The sequence below is a fragment of the Stomoxys calcitrans genome, chromosome 1, assembly GCF_963082655.1.
Source record: "Stomoxys calcitrans chromosome 1, idStoCalc2.1, whole genome shotgun sequence".
Lineage (NCBI taxonomy): Eukaryota > Metazoa > Arthropoda > Insecta > Diptera > Muscidae > Stomoxys > Stomoxys calcitrans.
Genome location: NC_081552.1, coordinates 196,387,750 through 196,405,897, shown reverse-complemented (window position 1 = coordinate 196,405,897; position 18,148 = coordinate 196,387,750). Strand labels below are relative to the sequence as shown.

Sequence of the window (18,148 nt, the reverse complement as noted above, 5' to 3'; positions counted from 1 at the left end):
GACGAACCAAATGCTAAGGGACAGGTGTATACATTGTCCGTCCTTTAACATAAATATAAGGGAGAAGTGGCATAGGGCACGCCTCATGGGGTCATTTTTTCGGCACTCCTATAGGTGACCACCATAAATAACCTATAACGGACCCTCACTGAGGAGGGATTTGAAACCGTCTACGAAGACGACTTCTAGTAGGTAAAGAAAGGGTCTTGGGAGATGGCATACGACTGGGCTAGACCTACGATTCTCAATGTTAACCCAGAGAAGACAGAAATCTTCCTGTTCTTCGAGGAAGACAAAGATAGGACATCTTGATGCACCACTATTGCCAAAATTTCCTTATCTGACAAGGTCCAATACTTAGGAATGATCTTGGATAGAAAACTGAATTGGCTGTGTAACATTCAGGAGCGTGTCGAGAAGGCTCACATATGTTGGGCACTATGTAGACGGGCCATAGAAATGACCCGAAATGGGACCTGAATCCAAGAATAGTCCACTGGCTCTACATGAGCTTGATTAGACCGATACTTACTTACGCCTCAGTACTTTGGTGGGCTGCTATGGAGAAAAAGTGCAACATAAGGACCATAGAACAGGTTCAGAGAACATGTTGCCATAGGCGGAGCGATGAGGACCACGCCCACTAGGGTACTGCAGACTATACTAGCTAACCGACCCATTGACATACAGATTAAGTGTGAGGCAGCCATTGCGGCTATTAGACTTAAGGCAATGGGAGAATGCATAGAGTATAGGAGCAGGTCATACCATAGCGGTATAATCAAGGCGACGATAGGAAACCTGGAAGGAATGGAAGAGCTTTCGGATTGAATACCTGAGACGACGACACTTGTGGTTGAGTGTGGTACCAGCGGCACATTCTTGGATTGACGTAACGCTGGTATTGCCATTTGGGAGAACATACTACACAGATCCATCAAAGCTAGAGTACAGAGTGGCCGGGGTCTACATTGAGAACCCAAGGACTGAAATCTGTTTTCGACTGCCTGTCCATAAGGGCAACAACAACCAGAACGGTAAGGTGACGAACAGTTTTGGAGTGTAAGAAGGAGATAAACGCCTTCTATGATAACGGCACGAAATGCTTTGTTTGAGTGTCGGGAATGAAAGGGCAGACGATTTGGCAGTGAAGGCAAGAGGACTGCCGTCAATAAACTTAGTTAACCTGAAGCGTTTCGGGTCCACGCATTGCGAGTTAAGGACTTGGACGACGAATGCACGTCCTTAACTTTCACGTAACTAAGGAACAGCGAAACGTTCGGTGGGGCGAGAAAATCCTTTGTTGTGATCCGCATCGTAAGAAGATGAGGCTATTACTAAAAGAAAGTAAAATAGAGGCCAGTATAGCTTTCAGTATGATAACTGGGCACATAGGGACACTACCAGCTTACTTATGCAAAATCGGTGCGACAAGTGATAGCATGTAGGGAAGATGATGAGTCGTTGCAAAAAACAGAGTTTTGGAAATCAGCCCACAAATGACTAACACTACATTACAAACGAACACTACACCCGATGGAGGGCTTACATGTTTTTAGACAAACGAAAACAAAGTTTCAAGTCCAGTGTAACATGCCGAAAAAATGCTACACTTTTTTGAACATTCGAAATCACCATTAGATTAACAGAACATTAGAACAAATTTTCAGCGATGGTTATCCCCTCCTTATGCTGGTGACATTTGTGAGGTACTTTGCCATGTTAAAATTTCTCCGCTAAGAGGTGTTGCATTGCGGCACGCCAGTGATATGTGGCCAGTTTGCTCCAGTTCCTTTACAAATTTGGTGTAAATAACGTAAAGTCAAATAAGATTTAGTTGATGCGCCTTTTATGGGCCTAGGACCTTAAATCGAGAGTCTACATGACAGCTATATCCAAATCTGAACCGATCTGGGCCAAATTGCAGAAAGAGTCGAAGAGCCTAACACAACTCTCTGTCCCAAAATTTAAGCGAATAATTAATATGGCTTTTATGGGCCTATGATCTTAAATCGACGGATCGGTCTATATGGGGGCTATATCAATATATAGTCCGATATAGCCCATCTCCGAACTTAACCTTTTGGGCCCATAAAAGGCACATTTATTGTCCAATGTCGCCGACATTTAGAACAGTGAGTTAAGTTATGCCCTTTGACATTCTTCTTCAATTTGGCTCAGATCGGTCCAGATTTGGATATAGCTGTGATATAGACCGATGTCCCAATTTAAGGTTTTGGGCCCATAAAAGGCGCATTTATTGTCCAATGTCGCCGACATTTAGAACAGTGAGTTAAGTTATGCCCTTTGACATTCTTCTGCAATTTGGCTCAGATCGGTCCAGATTTGGATATAGCTGACATATAGATCGATCTCTCGATTTAAGGTTTTGGGCCTCTAAAGGGCGCATTTATTGTCCGATTTCGCCGAAATTTGGGACAATGAGTTAGGTTAGACCCTTTGACATTATTCTTCAGTTTGTCTCAGATCGGTCCAGATTTGGATATAGCTGCCATATAGACCGATCTCTCGATTTGAGGTTTTGGGACCATAAAAGGCGCATTTATTGTCCGATTTCGCCGAAATTTGGGACAGTGAGTTGTGTAGGGCTCTTCAACATTTTTCTGCAACTTGGCCCATATCCGTACAGATTTGGATATAGCTGCCATATAGACCGATATCTATAATCCAATTTCACTGAAATTTGACACAGTGATTTGTGTACGGCTTTTCGACATATGTATCGTATATTAGTATTTGGTCCAAATCGGAACATATTTCACCGTATTTTGACGAAAGGTGGTTTACATATATACCCGAGGTGGTAGGTATCCAAAGTTCGGCTCGGGCGAACTTAACGCCTTTTTACTTGTTTGTAAATAAAAATTGGTTTTTCATAAACCCCGGAATCAAAATCCGGATATAAGGCTCTCATCAATTGTTTTTATAAAGGGAAAACAGTTGATCGAGCCATTAAATCCGGATTTAAAGAGCCGTGTAAACGAGGTTTTAGGTCTTCTGTTTTGAGCGAATCCCGACTTATAGTAAAAGATTTGCCGACTTCATGCTTTGATGACCTGACTGATATCGAAACACTTATAGGAGACCTGAAGAAGTAAACAGAATGTGGGAGTATGGATGGGCACATACATATCAATTCTCAGATATTCCCAAAAGTTTTCAAAATAAAAGTTTTGATTTTCGTAGAATCTTTTAAAGTTCTTTTTATGTTTTCCAACAACGCATATAACGAACCAACTTAGACACAATGGTCCTTCAAGCTGTTGTATCATTTTTGTGATAAACATTTTTGCTACATTATTTTGACAAGAAAATCTATACCATGTTGTAGGTAATTTCTTTTTTGTTACTGCTGCTACTCAAGTAGTTCTAATGCTAATAGTTTTACAGTGTGGCTTCAATCCACAGTAGTTGATTTTTTTTTTTTAGACTATCCCACCCAAAAAAATTTTTTTTTTGTCAAAACACCAAATTTTAAATAATTTTGTTCTTTTATTTTATAATTGTTTAATTTGTCCTTTTTTTAAATTTCTTCTAATTTTGTTCGGTTACCAAACTAATATAACAAGCGTTAATTTAATTGTTCTTTTACGTATATATATATATATATATATATATATATATTTTTTAACCGTTATGTTTTATTATTTCTTTTTGTTAAGTTAAGCGAAAACGTTGTGTATATGAACTCTCTGCCTTGAATTTTAAACTGTGTACAGATAATGTTGTTGTTTCGTTCGTTGCGTTGTATTACGTTACGTTGCGTTGCGTTACATTACGTTACATTGCGTTACGTTGCGTTACATTACGTTACATTAATCAAACAAGAAGTTTTCAAAGTTGCAATTCTCGTTCGTTCGTTCGTTCTCCGTTCGTTGTTGATTCGTTTGTTACATACTTAATTTTTTTTTTTCTTACCAACAGTTACAGTAAATTAAAAAAAAAAAGATACAAAAAACATTATTTTACTCTCACCCTCACCAAAAACACCAACTAGAACTAAAGTTAAGCAAAGCTAAGCAAGCCGCAACAGTAAAATATTCTTAACATTTGAAGAAAAAAAAACCCAATACCAGAAACCAACCAACAACAGCAGCAACATGTATTGTTTGTGTTGATGATAGTTGATTTTATTGCAGTTGATTCTTTACAATTACCAGTTACGTATCGTTACTCTGTTGCCGTTGCCATTACCGTTGCCGTTACCATTGCCGTTACTTTTAACGTTTGTTAAGGTTTTCTTTCTATCACCATGAAAATTGCCAAACTATCTAAACAAAAACAAGTTCTGGTTTCTTATTTGTGTTGCGTTTATTTTTAATACAAGTTCAGTTTCAGTTTTATGGTTCATACTTACCAAGCAAACAAATTCAAATAAAAGCACCCAATTTTTTGATGAATGTCTGTCTGTCCATAAAATGACTAATTTAATGTTTCTCTTCTTCTTCTTTTGTTTACTCCTTCCTCGCTTCGGCATTACAATGTGTGTTGCCTGTTTGCCATGTGTCCAATCAAAAAATAGGGCGAATGCGTTGTACTGAGGGATCGTAAATTGAATATAGCACCAGCCATCAAAAAGCAGGTAAGTTTTCAATGAAAGTCATAAAATATAGAAATGTTGAAAATTGTAATTGTCCACCAAAAAAAAACTCTACTCAATTTTTCCTTGTTTTGTTGCAGTCTATTGTTGCCACAAATGGTGCTGTTTATTACACAACCACGCCTCCAGCCCCCATTAGCAATATGCCCATTGATCAATTTGCCGCCGCTGTTTATCCGCCAGGTAAGCATACGCCATGATATATTGCAAATTCCATGAATTGTAACATACCATGTCCGGTATTACTTCTCTCTCTCTCTCTCTCGCTCAATTAGCTGCTGCTACTGCTGCTGGTATGCCAACACTTTACCCACCTTCGATGCAATATCAACCATTCTATCAATACTACAGTGTGCCAATGGTAAGTTTTGTTGCTATTTTCCCATTGACCATATACCACCATGCCACTAGTGCATTCTGCATGTAGTAGTGGTACTCCCCCTAAATAACTGCTTCGAATTACAAAACCCTATATAGAGTCTGAACAATGTTGTGAAATCATACTAATGTTATTGCATTCTCTCTCTCTCTCTCTCTCTCTCCCTCTCTATCATTGTTGCCATTTTGCAGAATGTACCCACCATTTGGCCCCAAAATTATCAAGGTAATTAAAATTTATCTTTATTCTTGTACAAGCATGCAATGTATGTATTTGTAAGCATTCATGCACACTCATACACCCAACAATCATTAACACAAAATTCCCAAACAACAGGCAGTTTATAGAGATATGTATATGCACGAGAACTTATTTATACCTAAATGTAGTTTTCGTACATTTACATTAAGTTCATACAGTGAAGAACAAAATAATAGCAACACGGCCAAAACTATCAACAACCTGAAGGTGGTAACATAAGCCCAAAACTATCTACAACCTGAAGGTCGTAGCATAAAATCTGGTGATATTTTATGAAGTTACTAGCTGAACCGGGCCCAGTCCGCTGCGCCTTCTTTTACTTTTTATGGAACAAAATTATCCTTTGAATATTTATTGTCGACAATTAAAGAGCTTTTAGTGAAATATCATGTTATGAAAATAGTATAACCATTTAAGTGCCTTTATCTGAATCCCATTTGATCTTTATTGGACTACGAATTTCACTCGGAGGGTTTACTGTCTTTTAAGTTTGGATGTAAGATGCACTCCATCCTTAAAAGACTTTATTTCAGCCCAATATTCTCATGATGTCCGATTTAGGGATGTTTTCGGGGCTGAGGTGGTGCCCCAGACACCTGGCCCTGAAAAAATATCAGCATCGTGCTCTCCTCTCAAATACCATTTATTTAAACCCCATATTGCCATTGGTTTTGAGGGGAGTTTATAGGGTGAGGCGTCCCCTAAACACATGGCTCCCAAAATTGGTTATCAAATTCGTTTTCTAATCTTAAATACCTTTTATTTGAGGCACATATTAGCATGCTTGAAAAATGTTTACCCTTGGTGGGGTGTTCTGGTGAAGGGGCGGTGCCCCAAAAACATGGTCCCGAAAGTGGGTATCAAATTCGTGCTCTACTCCCCGATTTAGGGAAGTTTTGGGGAATGCAGTTGTCCCCCAAACATATAGACCAGATAATATATCAGTATCTCTATTGTCATATATCGATACATCGTTTATTTGAACCCCATATTTTCATTGTCCTCGAAATTGGATATGAAATTCGTTTTCTAATCTCAAATACCGTTCATTTAAACCCCGTATAGCAAAAGTCAGCAAATATGGACCCTAAAAGCCATCAGTAACGAGCTCTAGTGTCTTGAAGACCCAAATTGTCTTGACAAGCTTATACGTCCTACTTGGGGGGCTTTTATGGTTTTGGGACGTCCCCTACACAGTTGGTCCCGAATGTTGATATCAGATTCGTGTCCTACTCCAAAAATGCCTCTTACTGCCATAGAAACTTTTTCCCGTACATTGATATCAGATTCGTGCTTAACTCCCAAACACCTTTCTTTTGAGCCCTATATCGATATGGTCGTAAATTTGTCCTCTTTGGGGCATGTTTTTGAAGAGGGGCGGCCTCCCATATACTTGGTCCCACATTTGGGTTTCAGATTCGTATTCTACACTCAAGTAGCTTTTATTTAAGACCCATATTGCCATGGTCAGTAAATTAGTCTTGTTTGGGGGGTGTTTTGGGAAAGGGGTAGACCCCCATAAACTTCGTCTCACATTTGGATATCAGATTCGTATTCTACTCGCAAATACCTTTCATTTGAGTCCCATATTGCCATGGTCGGTATATATGTCCGATTTAGAGGTTTTTTGGGGCTTGGGGTGGTCCCCCTAGCACTTGGTCTGACAATTGGATATCAGATACGTTTTCTTATCCCAAATACCTTTCATTTGAGTCCCATATTGTCATGGTTAGTAAATATGCCCGATTTAGGGAGAGGTCCCCCAAAAACTCGGCCCGACAATTGGATACCAGATACATTTTCTCATCTTAAATACCTTTGAGTCCCATATTGTCGTGATTGGTCTATATATATATATATATTTCGTAGGTTTAGGGGTGGAGTGGTCCCCCTAGGTACCCCATCCGAAATTTGGATACATAAATTTTGTTTTTAGGTTAATATAAGAGAGCACACAAAATTTCGCTTTAATCGCACCACCCATCTCCGATTTCTGAAAATAAGGGTAAGGGTGAGGGTCCCAGTGAGGGGGAGAGTCTCAGTGCGAGGTCGGGCGGCACCGGTTCCTGCACAAATGCTAAGAGTGTGCCTATGATGCTCGATATGACAAGGCGGGTTATTGGCGCCTTTAAATAACCAATGATCAACCTGTTCCCGCGGCGGTCGGTCCTTTGGACCGGAACGAGCTTACTCACCTACAGGAGCTTGACAAGGATCGTTACCTCAACATGAAAATGTGGCTACAACAACGACACAACAAGAAATCTCCATGGATATTTTATATGCTTGGATAAGAATTGCAACCTATAGAGGCTCAAGAAGTATATACGGGAGATTGATTTGTATGGGAGCTATATCAGGTTATAGCCCGATCTGGACCTTACTTGACACAGCTGTTGGAAATCATAAGAGAACACTTTGTGCAAAATTTCGGCCAAGTTGGATGAAGTCAAATCGGGAGATCGGTTTATATGGGAGCTATATCGAAATCTGAACCGATATGGCCCATTTGCAATCCCCAACGACCTACATCAATATTTAAATCTGTGCAAAATTCCAAGTGGGTAGCTTTACGCGGTCTACCGCTATCGAATATATATACTTAATTGGGTCTTAGATCAATATTTCGAGGTGATACAACCGGAATGACTAGATTAGTATACCCCCATCCTATGGTGATGGGTATAAAAACCATCGTGCGAAATGTGAGCCAAATCGGATAAGAGTTGCGGCCTCTAAAGGTTGAAGTAGTATATTCGGGTGATCGGTTTACATATGAACTAAATCAGGTTTTGAACCCACTAGAGTCGTACTTGCAATATTAGAGATCCGTCAATCCAAGACTGTGCCGATGGCAGCAGTGCCTAGCACTCGACTTCAAGGTTCATCTCAGGTATCCGATTGGAAACCTCTTCCCTTGCTTTCAAGTTTCCTCTCGATTATACCGCGATGGTATGAGCAGCCCCCATCCTCAATCCATTCTCCCATCGCCTTAAGTCTCATAGCCGCGGGGACTGACTCACACTTAATCTGTCAATGGATCGGATATTTAGAATAGTCCCCAGTGCCCTAGTGGGAGTGGTCCTCATCGCTCCGCCTATGCCAGTACAACATGTTCTCTAAACCTGTTGTATGGTCCTTATGTTGCCCTTTTTTCCATAGCAGTCAACCAAACTACTGAGGCGTAAGTAAGTATTGGTCTAATCAAGCTCCTGTAGAACCAGTGGACTGTCCTTGGATTCAGGTCCCATTTCGATCATACGGCCCGCCTACATAGTGCCCAACATCTGTGAAAGTCATACCAAAACCATATGAGCCGAATTTCAGGCTAATCTATTAAGAATTGCGCCCTCTAGAAGCTCATGAAGTCAAGCCCCATAATCGGCTTATATGGCAGCTATATCAAAACATTGACCAATTTGGCCCATTTACAATCGCAACCGACCTCCAATAATAATAAGTAGTTGTGCAAAATTTCAAGTGGCCAGGTTTACTCCTTCGAAAGTAAGCGTGCTTCCAGAAGACAGACGGACCAACATGGCTCTATCGACTTAAAATGCCATGTCGATCAAGAATATTCGTAGTTTATGGGGCCTTAGACGCATGTTTCGAGCTGTTACAAACGGAATGACGAAATTACAATACCCCCATTCTATGGTGGAGGGTATAACAAGGTCCTCAAGTCACTTGCCTGCAGCACCTTGGGGTGCTGACAAAAAAAAAACCTTTTTGGCCACATACAAAGCAATTGGCCGGTCTGTGGTAAGTTATGTAGCGCCAGTGTGGTCTTGTCAACTTTGTGACATGCAGTGGAATAATATTCAGATCTGTCTGAATGCCGCTCTTTAAACTGGTCTCTTCAAATGGGTTGTCTCATCAGTTCTCTCGTGGACCACCTCCATCAGGAGATAAAGATCCTACCTATGCATCCCCTTTTGGCATGTTATTGCAACTACTATCCAAATCATCATCTTGGGGATGATCATGATTCACCGCCCAGAAGCCTTAAGGTGGATCCACATGTTCTGGAGCGAGAGGTTCCGCGCCAAAAGAGAGAACCTCTAGTTCAAGCGGATCTAGACAATATTCATGCAGACATGGTAGCAGATGCGAATAATAGCTACTGGCTGAATGTGCTTCTGGAAGAACGGCCGCCTCGCATTGCGCCTGAGAGAAATGGACTGCCCCGGCAAACCAGAGTAGTTCTGGCTTTTTACGATCCGGCAGATACAGCCTCTACAACTCCTACAGAGCAAGGTTTGATGCCGACATGCAGGATGTGTGTGCCGACAAATATCACCTGCTTAACTGTCCATACAAACCTATTCGACTAGACCCATATGCCTCTGGTCGCACCCCAACTTTGTCGCAGAGTTCCTGAATCTTTATATTCAACAGAATCAAGTAATCAGGAGATAGAGCACAACACACTGCTACAGCAACATACAACACCAAATCGGAAGAAAACATACAAATGGGAGCTATTACCAACTTCAATAGGCTGTCTCTTAGCTGAAAAAAATGCGAGTGCCAAATTTTAAGACGACTCGGTACAAATTGCGACCTTTTAGGTTAGGTTTAAATGGCAGTCCGCCATCAGACTCACTTAGACGCTTTCGACCATTGTGATACCACAGGAACAGAAAATTCCTGATATTAAGACGATTGGATGCAAATTGCGACCTTTTAGGTTAGGTTAGGTTTAAATGGCAGTCTGCCATCAGACTCACTTAGACGTTTTCGTCCATTCCACCACAGGAATAGGAGAAGGAAGATGCCTTCTAGTTCCCACCGTTGAACCTTCCAGATAGCTTTAAAAAGCCCAAAAACTTGCGAATGTTCACATCGGCTAAATCAGACAGGTTCTCAAATGAGAACCTAAATTGGATCTCCTAACTGCTAGTGCGGGACACACACAGAAGGTGCTCTATAGTCTCTTCTTCCTCGATATGCCTACAGATTCTTCAAAAGTGGTTGCTGGCAACCTTCAGTCTATCAGCATGTTTTCTGATTAGACAGTGACCTGTCATGACGGACACAATGACTGGGACATCTGTTCTAGCCAATGACAGCAAGGCAGTAGACCTCTTCAAATCTAGATTTGGCCTTATCGTTTTGGAATGCTCACAGCCCACTCTTTGTGACCGTCTATCATTCCTGGTCCTTTGCGGCTGGTCCTGAAAACTTAGCTTACATGTCGCTAGAGGCATACCCACAGATTCCAGTATCCCTGGAATGTGTAGGGTAGTCCCTGGAATGTGTAGGCTAGTCTCTCCCCTAGTCTCGCAAGCTCATCGGTTTAAAAATTCCCTGGGATATCTCTGTGGCCCGGCATCCAGAACAGTCTAATTTTGAACTGTTCAGCCAACTCGTTGAGAGATCTGCAACAGTCAAAGGCGGTTTTTGTGTTTAGAAATACTTTCTCTGTTTGAGAAGATATTTTAGCCAATCGTCGTTATGACACTATATCTTGGCCATTCCACCACTTGCAAGAATCTCTGCTTGATACACACTGCAGTGGTCGGGTAACCTTTTCAATATAACCAGTTCTAGATATTTAGAGTACACCCCAAAGCCCACCTGGTCGTTTAGTTTGGAACCATCCGCATAGAAGTCTATGTAACTTCTCGTAGCAGGGAAATCGTAGTTCCAATCGGTTCTATTGGGAATATTGGTACAGTACTTTTTATCAAAAAGCGGCTCAGATAGGGTGTAATTCACATTGCCTGGAACATCGGTCATTGCATCAAGTATAACACAGTGTGCGTAGCCGCCACATGACCAATGAGAAAGCCCCCTTAACCTCACGACAGTGGTCGCTGCTATTAGGGTTGCCATTGCGACCTTTACTTTGTATCAGAAAGTGACTCTGAGTCTATCCGTCTAAGGGCCAATGGGTCTATCTCTCTTCCTTTTCAGTGTTACAAACAAATGCACTAAATTATACTACCTTGTATCACAGTAGAGGTATAGGGTATGTTTGGTTTGTAAAGACAGCTGCCTAATTTTTGGTTGGCCAAATCAAATGAAATGCAATATGAAATATTTTTCAAAAACACCCTCATTAAAAGAAGCACATAGTCAATTAGTCTTTGAAGAGAGAAAGAGAGAGGCCGAAATCGTCATCAGTAGATGATGTACATAGGTGGGTCTATTTGACCAAATTATACTATTTTCGTTTGTTGATCTGATCTTATGACCATGGTGATGCTATTATTTTGTTCCTCACTCTCACTATACACGTCGTAGATGTCCACACTTAAACAATACACCTAAACATATCCGCAAACACATTCACACTACCACGTGTTGGCGATTTTCCTATCTGTATCTGCAACTGCGTGTATCTGCTCACTCCGATGTGAGTGTGGTGTTCTAATTTAAATTTATTTTTATTCGCTCCTCCTCCTCTACATTTTGTAAATATGGTTTTTTTTTTTTTGTTTTTGGCTTCTTGTTTAGTTTCAACTTTTGTTCTTGTTGTATTGTTCTTATGTTTTCTGCTGCTGCTTCAGTCTCTGTTTAAGTTATTTCTTCTCATTAAAATACTAAGCGAAATAGAATGAATGAATTTTGATGTTTACGACCATGACAAAAGTTGCTGAAGGCAAGACTTTGCATCCGCCAACTCTTTGTTCCTTTGAGATCAAGTTGGTCAAGAGTTCAACTCAAATAGGTACAAGGATGAACATCAAACTTAATTTCCGCTTTTCTAAAATTATTCATTGCGATTAAGGAAAGCCGTGAGTATTGCTTAAAAATAAGCTTTGAGGTGTGTTTCTTCCTCTTTCAGTCGGTATACTAATTTCGTCATTCTGTTTGTAACACCTCGAAATATGCGTCTAAGACCCCATAAAGTTCTTATATTCTTGATCGTCGTGACATTTTAAGTGGAACTAGCCATGTCCGTCTGTCCGTCCGTCCGTCCGTCCGTTTGTCCATCCGTGTGCCTGTCGAAAGCACGCTAACTTTTGAAGGAGTAGATATAGCCGCTTGAAATTTTGCACAAATACTTCTTATTGGTGTTGGTCGGTTGGGATTGCAAATGGTCCAAATCGGTCCATATTTTGATATAGCTGCCATATAAACCGATTTTGAGCCTCTTCTTGACTTCTTGAGCCTCTAGAGGGCGAAATTCTCATCCAATTTGACTGAAATTTTGCACATAGTGGTTTGATATCTCTTCCAACAACTGTGCGAAGTATGGTTCAAATCGGTCTATAACCTGATATAGCTGTTATATAGGGTGATTTTTTTGAGGTTAGGATTTTCATGCATTAGTATTTGACAGATCACGTGGGATTTCAGACATGGTGTCAAAGAGAAAGATGCTCAGTATGCTTTGACATTTCATCATGAATAGACTTACTAACGAGCAACGCTTGCAAATCATTGAATTTTATTACCAAAATCAGTGTTCGGTTCGAAATGTGTTCATTCACCGTAACGTTGCGTCCAACAGCATCTTTGAAAAAATACGGTCCAATGATTCCACCAGCGTACAAACCACACCAAAAAGTGCATTTTTCGGGATGCATGGGCAGTTCTTGAACGGCTTCTGGTTGCCAACTTTTCTAGGGCCCATTCACTGAAAATGATTTGCAAGCGTTGCTCGTTAGTAAGTCTATTCATGATGAAATGTCAAAGCATACTGAGCATCTTTCTCTTTGACACCATGTCTGAAATCCCACGTGATCTGTCAAATACTAATGCATGAAAATCCTAACCTCAAAAAAATCACCCTTTATAAACCGATTTTGGGTCTTGACTTCTTGAGCCTCTAGAGGGCTCAATTCTCATCCGATTTGACTGAAGTTTTGCACATAGTGCTTTGATATCTCTTCCAACAACTGAGCGAAGTATGGTCCTAATCGGTCCATAACCTGGTATAGCTGCCATATAAACCGATCTTGGGTCTTGACTTCTTGAGCTTTTAGAAGGCGGAATTCTTATCCGATTTGACTGAATTTTTGCACATAGTGTGTTGATATCACTTCCAACAACTGTGCTAAGTATGGCTCAAATCGGTCTATAACCTGATATAGCTGCTATATAAACCGATTTTGGGTCTTGACTTCTTGAGCCTCCAGAGGGCGCAATTCTCATCCAATTTGACTGAAATTTTGCCCAAAGTGGTTTGATATCTCTTCCAACAACTGTGCGAAGTATGGTTCAAATCGATCCATAACCTGATATAGCTGCTATATAAACCGATCTGGGATCTTGACTTCTTGAGCCTCTAAAGAGCGCAATACTCATCCGATTTGGCACAGATTTTGTACAACGGCTTCTCCCATGGCCTTTAACATACGTGTGCCATACATGTGCCATTCAGACCATATTGGTCTGAATCGATCTATAGCTTGACAAAACTCCCATATAAACCTATCTCCAGATTTTGCTTCTTGAGCCCCGAATCGGACTATAACATGATATAGCTCCACCTTCTCCTCCGTCCATATTCATTATTTTTTGTTTGCCTAAAAAGAGATACTGCGCAAAGAACTCGACAGATGCGATCCATGGTGGAGGGGATATAAGATTCGGCCCGGCCGAACTTAGCACGCTCTTACTTGTTAGTAGCTATATCTAAACATAAACCGATCTGAACCATATACAACACAGATGTCGAAAAGCCTAACATAAGTCACTGTGTCAAAATTCAGTGAAATTGGCTTATAAATGCGGCTTAAATGGGGTCAGGACTTTAAATAGAGATATCGGTCTATATGGCAGCTATATCCAAATATCCGATTTGGTCCAAGTTGCCGAAAAATTTCGAAAAGCCTAACACAACTCACTGTCTCAAATTTCGGGGAAATCGGATAAAAAATGTGGCTTTTATGGGCCTAAGACCCTAAATCGGAGGATCGGTCTATGTGGCAGCTATATCCAAATCCGAACCGATCTGGGCCAAATTAACGGAAGAAGTCGAAGGGCCTAACACAACTCACTGTTCCAAATTTCATCAAAATCGGATAATAAATGTGGCTTTTATGGACCTAAGACCTTAAATCGGAGGATCGGTCTATATGACAGCTATATCCAAATCCTAACCGATCTGGGCCAAATTGACGAAAGAATTCGAAGGGTCTAACAAAACTCACTGTCCGAAATTTCAGCAAAATCGGATAATAAATTTGGCTTTTATGGGCCTAAGACCTTAAATCTGAGGATCGGTCTATATGACAGCTATATCCAAATCCGAACCGATCTGGGCCAAATTAACGAAGGAAGTCAAAGGGCCTAACACAATTCACTGTCCCAAATTTTTTCAAAAAAATCGATTAATAAATGTGGCTTTTATGGGCCTAAGACCCTGAATCGGAGGATCGGTCTTTATGGCAGCTATATCAGGTTATTGACTGATTTGGACTGTACTCGGCACAGCTGTTGGAAGTCGTAACAGAACAACGCATGCAAAATTTCAGCCAAATCGGATAAAAATTGCGGTTGTTAAGGGCTCAAGAAGTCAAATCGTAAGATCGGTTTATATGGGAGCTATATCAGGTTATAGACCGATTTGGACTGTACTCGACACAGCTGTTGGAAGTCGTAACAGAACACCGCATGCAAAATTTCAGCCAAATCGGATAAAAATTGCGGTTGTTAAGGGCTCAAGAAGTCAAATCGTGAGATCGGTTTATATGGGAGCTATATCAGGTTATAGACCGATTTGGACTGTACTCGGCACAGCTATTGGAAGTCGTAACAGAACACCGCATGCAAAATTTCAGCCAAATCGGATAAAAATTGCGGCTTGTAAGGGCTCAAAAAGTCAAATCTGAAAATCGAAGTATATGGGAGCTATATCTAAATCTGAACCGATATGGCTCATTTGCAATCCCCAACGGCCTACATCAATATTAAGTATCTGTGCACAATTTCAAGCTGCTAGCTTTACACGTAGGACCACTATTGTGATTTCGATAGACGTACGGACAGACATTACTAGATCGCCTCAAAACGTCGAGACGATCAAGAATAGACATACTTAATGGGCTCTTAGACGAATATTTCGAGGTATTACAAACGGAATGACTTGATTAGTATACTCCCAGCCTATGGTGGTGGGTATAAAAACATGTAATGCTTGAGTGGTTCGAGTCACTCATTCGAGTGATACAGAATTTGTGGGAAAGGCAGCGAATGAGTAATTTTCTGTGGTGTGTTCAAATCACCCATACAACAGGGTGTTCATTAACGTGCAAATAATCGTTACCAGAAGACCTTAATGGAGGGTGATTATTTAAGAGCTATAAAATTCAGAAAAATCTATGAATCTTTATTTGAATCGATAGTACGGTCCATATAATTTTATGTTTGAAGATTATTTCACGCAAATGTTGACCATGACTGCGCCTCAAATGACCTATCCGCTTAAACCAATTGTGGCATACTATTCTCAACAGTTCGGCCGGTATCACACGAGTAAATACTTTAATGTGGCATACTATTCTCAACATTTCGGCCGGTACTTTAATGTTGCCTTCCAATGCATCAATTGAAGCTGGCTTGTCTGTAGAGACATGAGCTTTAACGTAACCCCATAGTCTAAAGGCGTTAAATCCCACGATCTAAGCGATCAATTGATCAGTCCCGAACGTGAAATAAAATGTTCACTGAACTCGCCTCTCAAAAAAATCCATTCTTACGCGTGCTGTGTGGCATTAGGCACTGTCTTCTGAAAACCTCATGTCATGCAAGTCAAGCTCTTGCATTTTGGGCAATAAAAAGTTAGATATCATCTCACGATAGCGCTCACCATTCACCGTTACATAATGATCATCGTTGAAGAAGTACGGTCCAATGATGCCACCAGCCCATAAACCGCACCAAACTGTGACTTTTTCTGAATGCATTGGTAGCTCATACATGGCTTCTGGCTGATCTTCACTTCAAAATCAACAATTCTGCTTATTTACGCACCCATTGAGCCAAAAATGAGCTTCATCCATAACATGGAAGAAGCGCTTGATGAACTTTCTTAACAGAGCATGCATTTTGATAAGAAAATTCGATCATTTTCAAGCAATGTTCGTTTGTAAGACGATTCATGGTTAAATTATAGACCAAACTGAAGATGTTTGGCACTGAAACAAAACACGAAACGTGCGTGAACTGTTTAAAGCAGTATTGCCAAAGAAGTTAATAGCTAAAAAAATCCCCCTTTAGTTATGAATTAGAATTTACTCTTACTCTTTGCATTTGGGTTGTACTCACATCCAATAAATCGTTCATCTGTAAACTATTGAGCCCATAAAAGGAGTGATATTTAAAACAGTGAGGTTTGGTAGACATCTACACCTTTTTTTGTAATGAAGCCCATGACGGTCCATATTTGGATATAGCTGCCATACAGACCGCATTTATTACCCGATTTCGATGAAATTTTAAACAGTTTGGTAGACCTCTTCACTTTTCTGTTGAATGTGGTTCAGATCGGAAAATTTGTGGATATAGTTGCCTGGTAGATTGAAGACCACCGTAGCTTAGAGGGCTAGACCCAGAGGTCTCACCCAGAGAAGACTGAAATATGCCTGTTCAAGAGGAAGACGATGGGGGGTCAATTTAACGCACCTCGTTTCCTCAATAAGACGATTTCAAATACTTTGGTGTGATCTTGGACAGGAAACTGAATTGGAAGTGTCACATTCAGGAGCGAACTGAGAAGGCTCACAGATGTTGGGCACTATGTAGACGGGCCGTTGGCTCGAAATGAGGCCTGAATCCGAGGATAGTCCACTGGCTCTACAGGAGCGTGATAAGATCAATACTTATTTACTCCTCAGTAGTTTGGTGGACTGCTATGGAGAAAAAGTGCAATATAAGGACCATACAACAGGTTCAGAGAATATGTTGTCTTGGCATAGGCGGAGCGTTGAGGACCACGACCACGTAATGGAGACTATTCTAGATATCCGACCCATTGTCATACAAATTAGTTGTGAGGCTATGAGACTTAAGGCGATGGGAGGATGAATTGAGGATGGGAGCAGCTCATACCATGGCTGCATAATCGAGGCGACGATAGGACACCTGGAAGGAAGGGAAGAGTTTTCCGATCGGATACCTGAGATAAACCTTGAGGTGGAGTGCTAGGTACTGCTGCCATCGGCACAGTCTTGGATTGACGGAACCCTAGTATTGCCATCTGGAAGATCATGTTACATGGATGGATCAAAGCTAGAGGACAGAGTGGCCCTGGGGGTCTACATTGAGAACCTAGGGACTAAGGTCTATTTTAGACTGCCTGACCATAATACGGTCCTGCAGGCGGACATGCGTAAAGTGGTGTGGTTTTAACGCGAGTACGTCGAGTGTTAACATCTTTACCGACAGTAAAATTGCCATAAGAGCAATAACAACAATGTAAGAAGGATATTAACGCCTTTTCTGAGGATGGCAAAATCTGCATCGTTTGGGTACCGGGCCATAACGGAGTAAGGGGAAATGAAAGGGCAGACGATTTGTCGGTGAAGGCCAGAAGACTATCGTCAATAAACTTGGTTAAGCCGAAGCCTTTCGGGTCGACGCAGTCCGAGTTAAGGGAGTGGACGACGAATGCGCATGCAACATTGTGGAACAGCAAAACGGTCGGTAGGATGGCGAAAATCTTATGGGGGGGATCCAGATCGTGAAAAGGCTAGGCTATTACCGAAAGGAAGTAAGAAGGAGGTCAGTAAAGCTATTGGTATCATAACAGGACACATAGGACTACGAGCTCACTTCGGCAAGTGATAGCATGTGTAGGGCATGCGGCAAAGATGATGAGACTTTGGAGCATTTCCTTTGTCATTGCCCGGCTTTCGCGTCCAACAGATACCGGCACTTAGGTGCAGACAATACCAGACGTGAATTAACTTAGGGGAGTGGTATTGAAAACA

General features: G+C 41.1%; 1 protein-coding gene across 12 annotated transcripts in view; it reads left to right on the top strand.

Annotated features, from left to right (window-relative positions):
- LOC106094288 (protein boule) overlaps positions 1–18,148 on the top strand; it is a 381,392-nt gene that overhangs the window by 316,554 nt on the left and 46,690 nt on the right. For 11 of the 12 annotated variants that reach the window (XM_059370945.1, XM_059370944.1, XM_059370942.1 and 8 more), the window contains 4 exons: positions 4,544–4,603; positions 4,702–4,804; positions 4,897–4,982; positions 5,192–5,225. In XM_059370945.1, coding sequence (XP_059226928.1) covers positions 4,544–4,603; positions 4,702–4,804; positions 4,897–4,982; positions 5,192–5,225 — 283 coding nt within the window. Of the gene's footprint in view, positions 1–4,543; positions 4,604–4,701; positions 4,805–4,896; positions 4,983–5,191; positions 5,226–18,148 lie in introns of those variants that run through there. The other variant, XR_009398784.1, reaches the window with a different exon arrangement.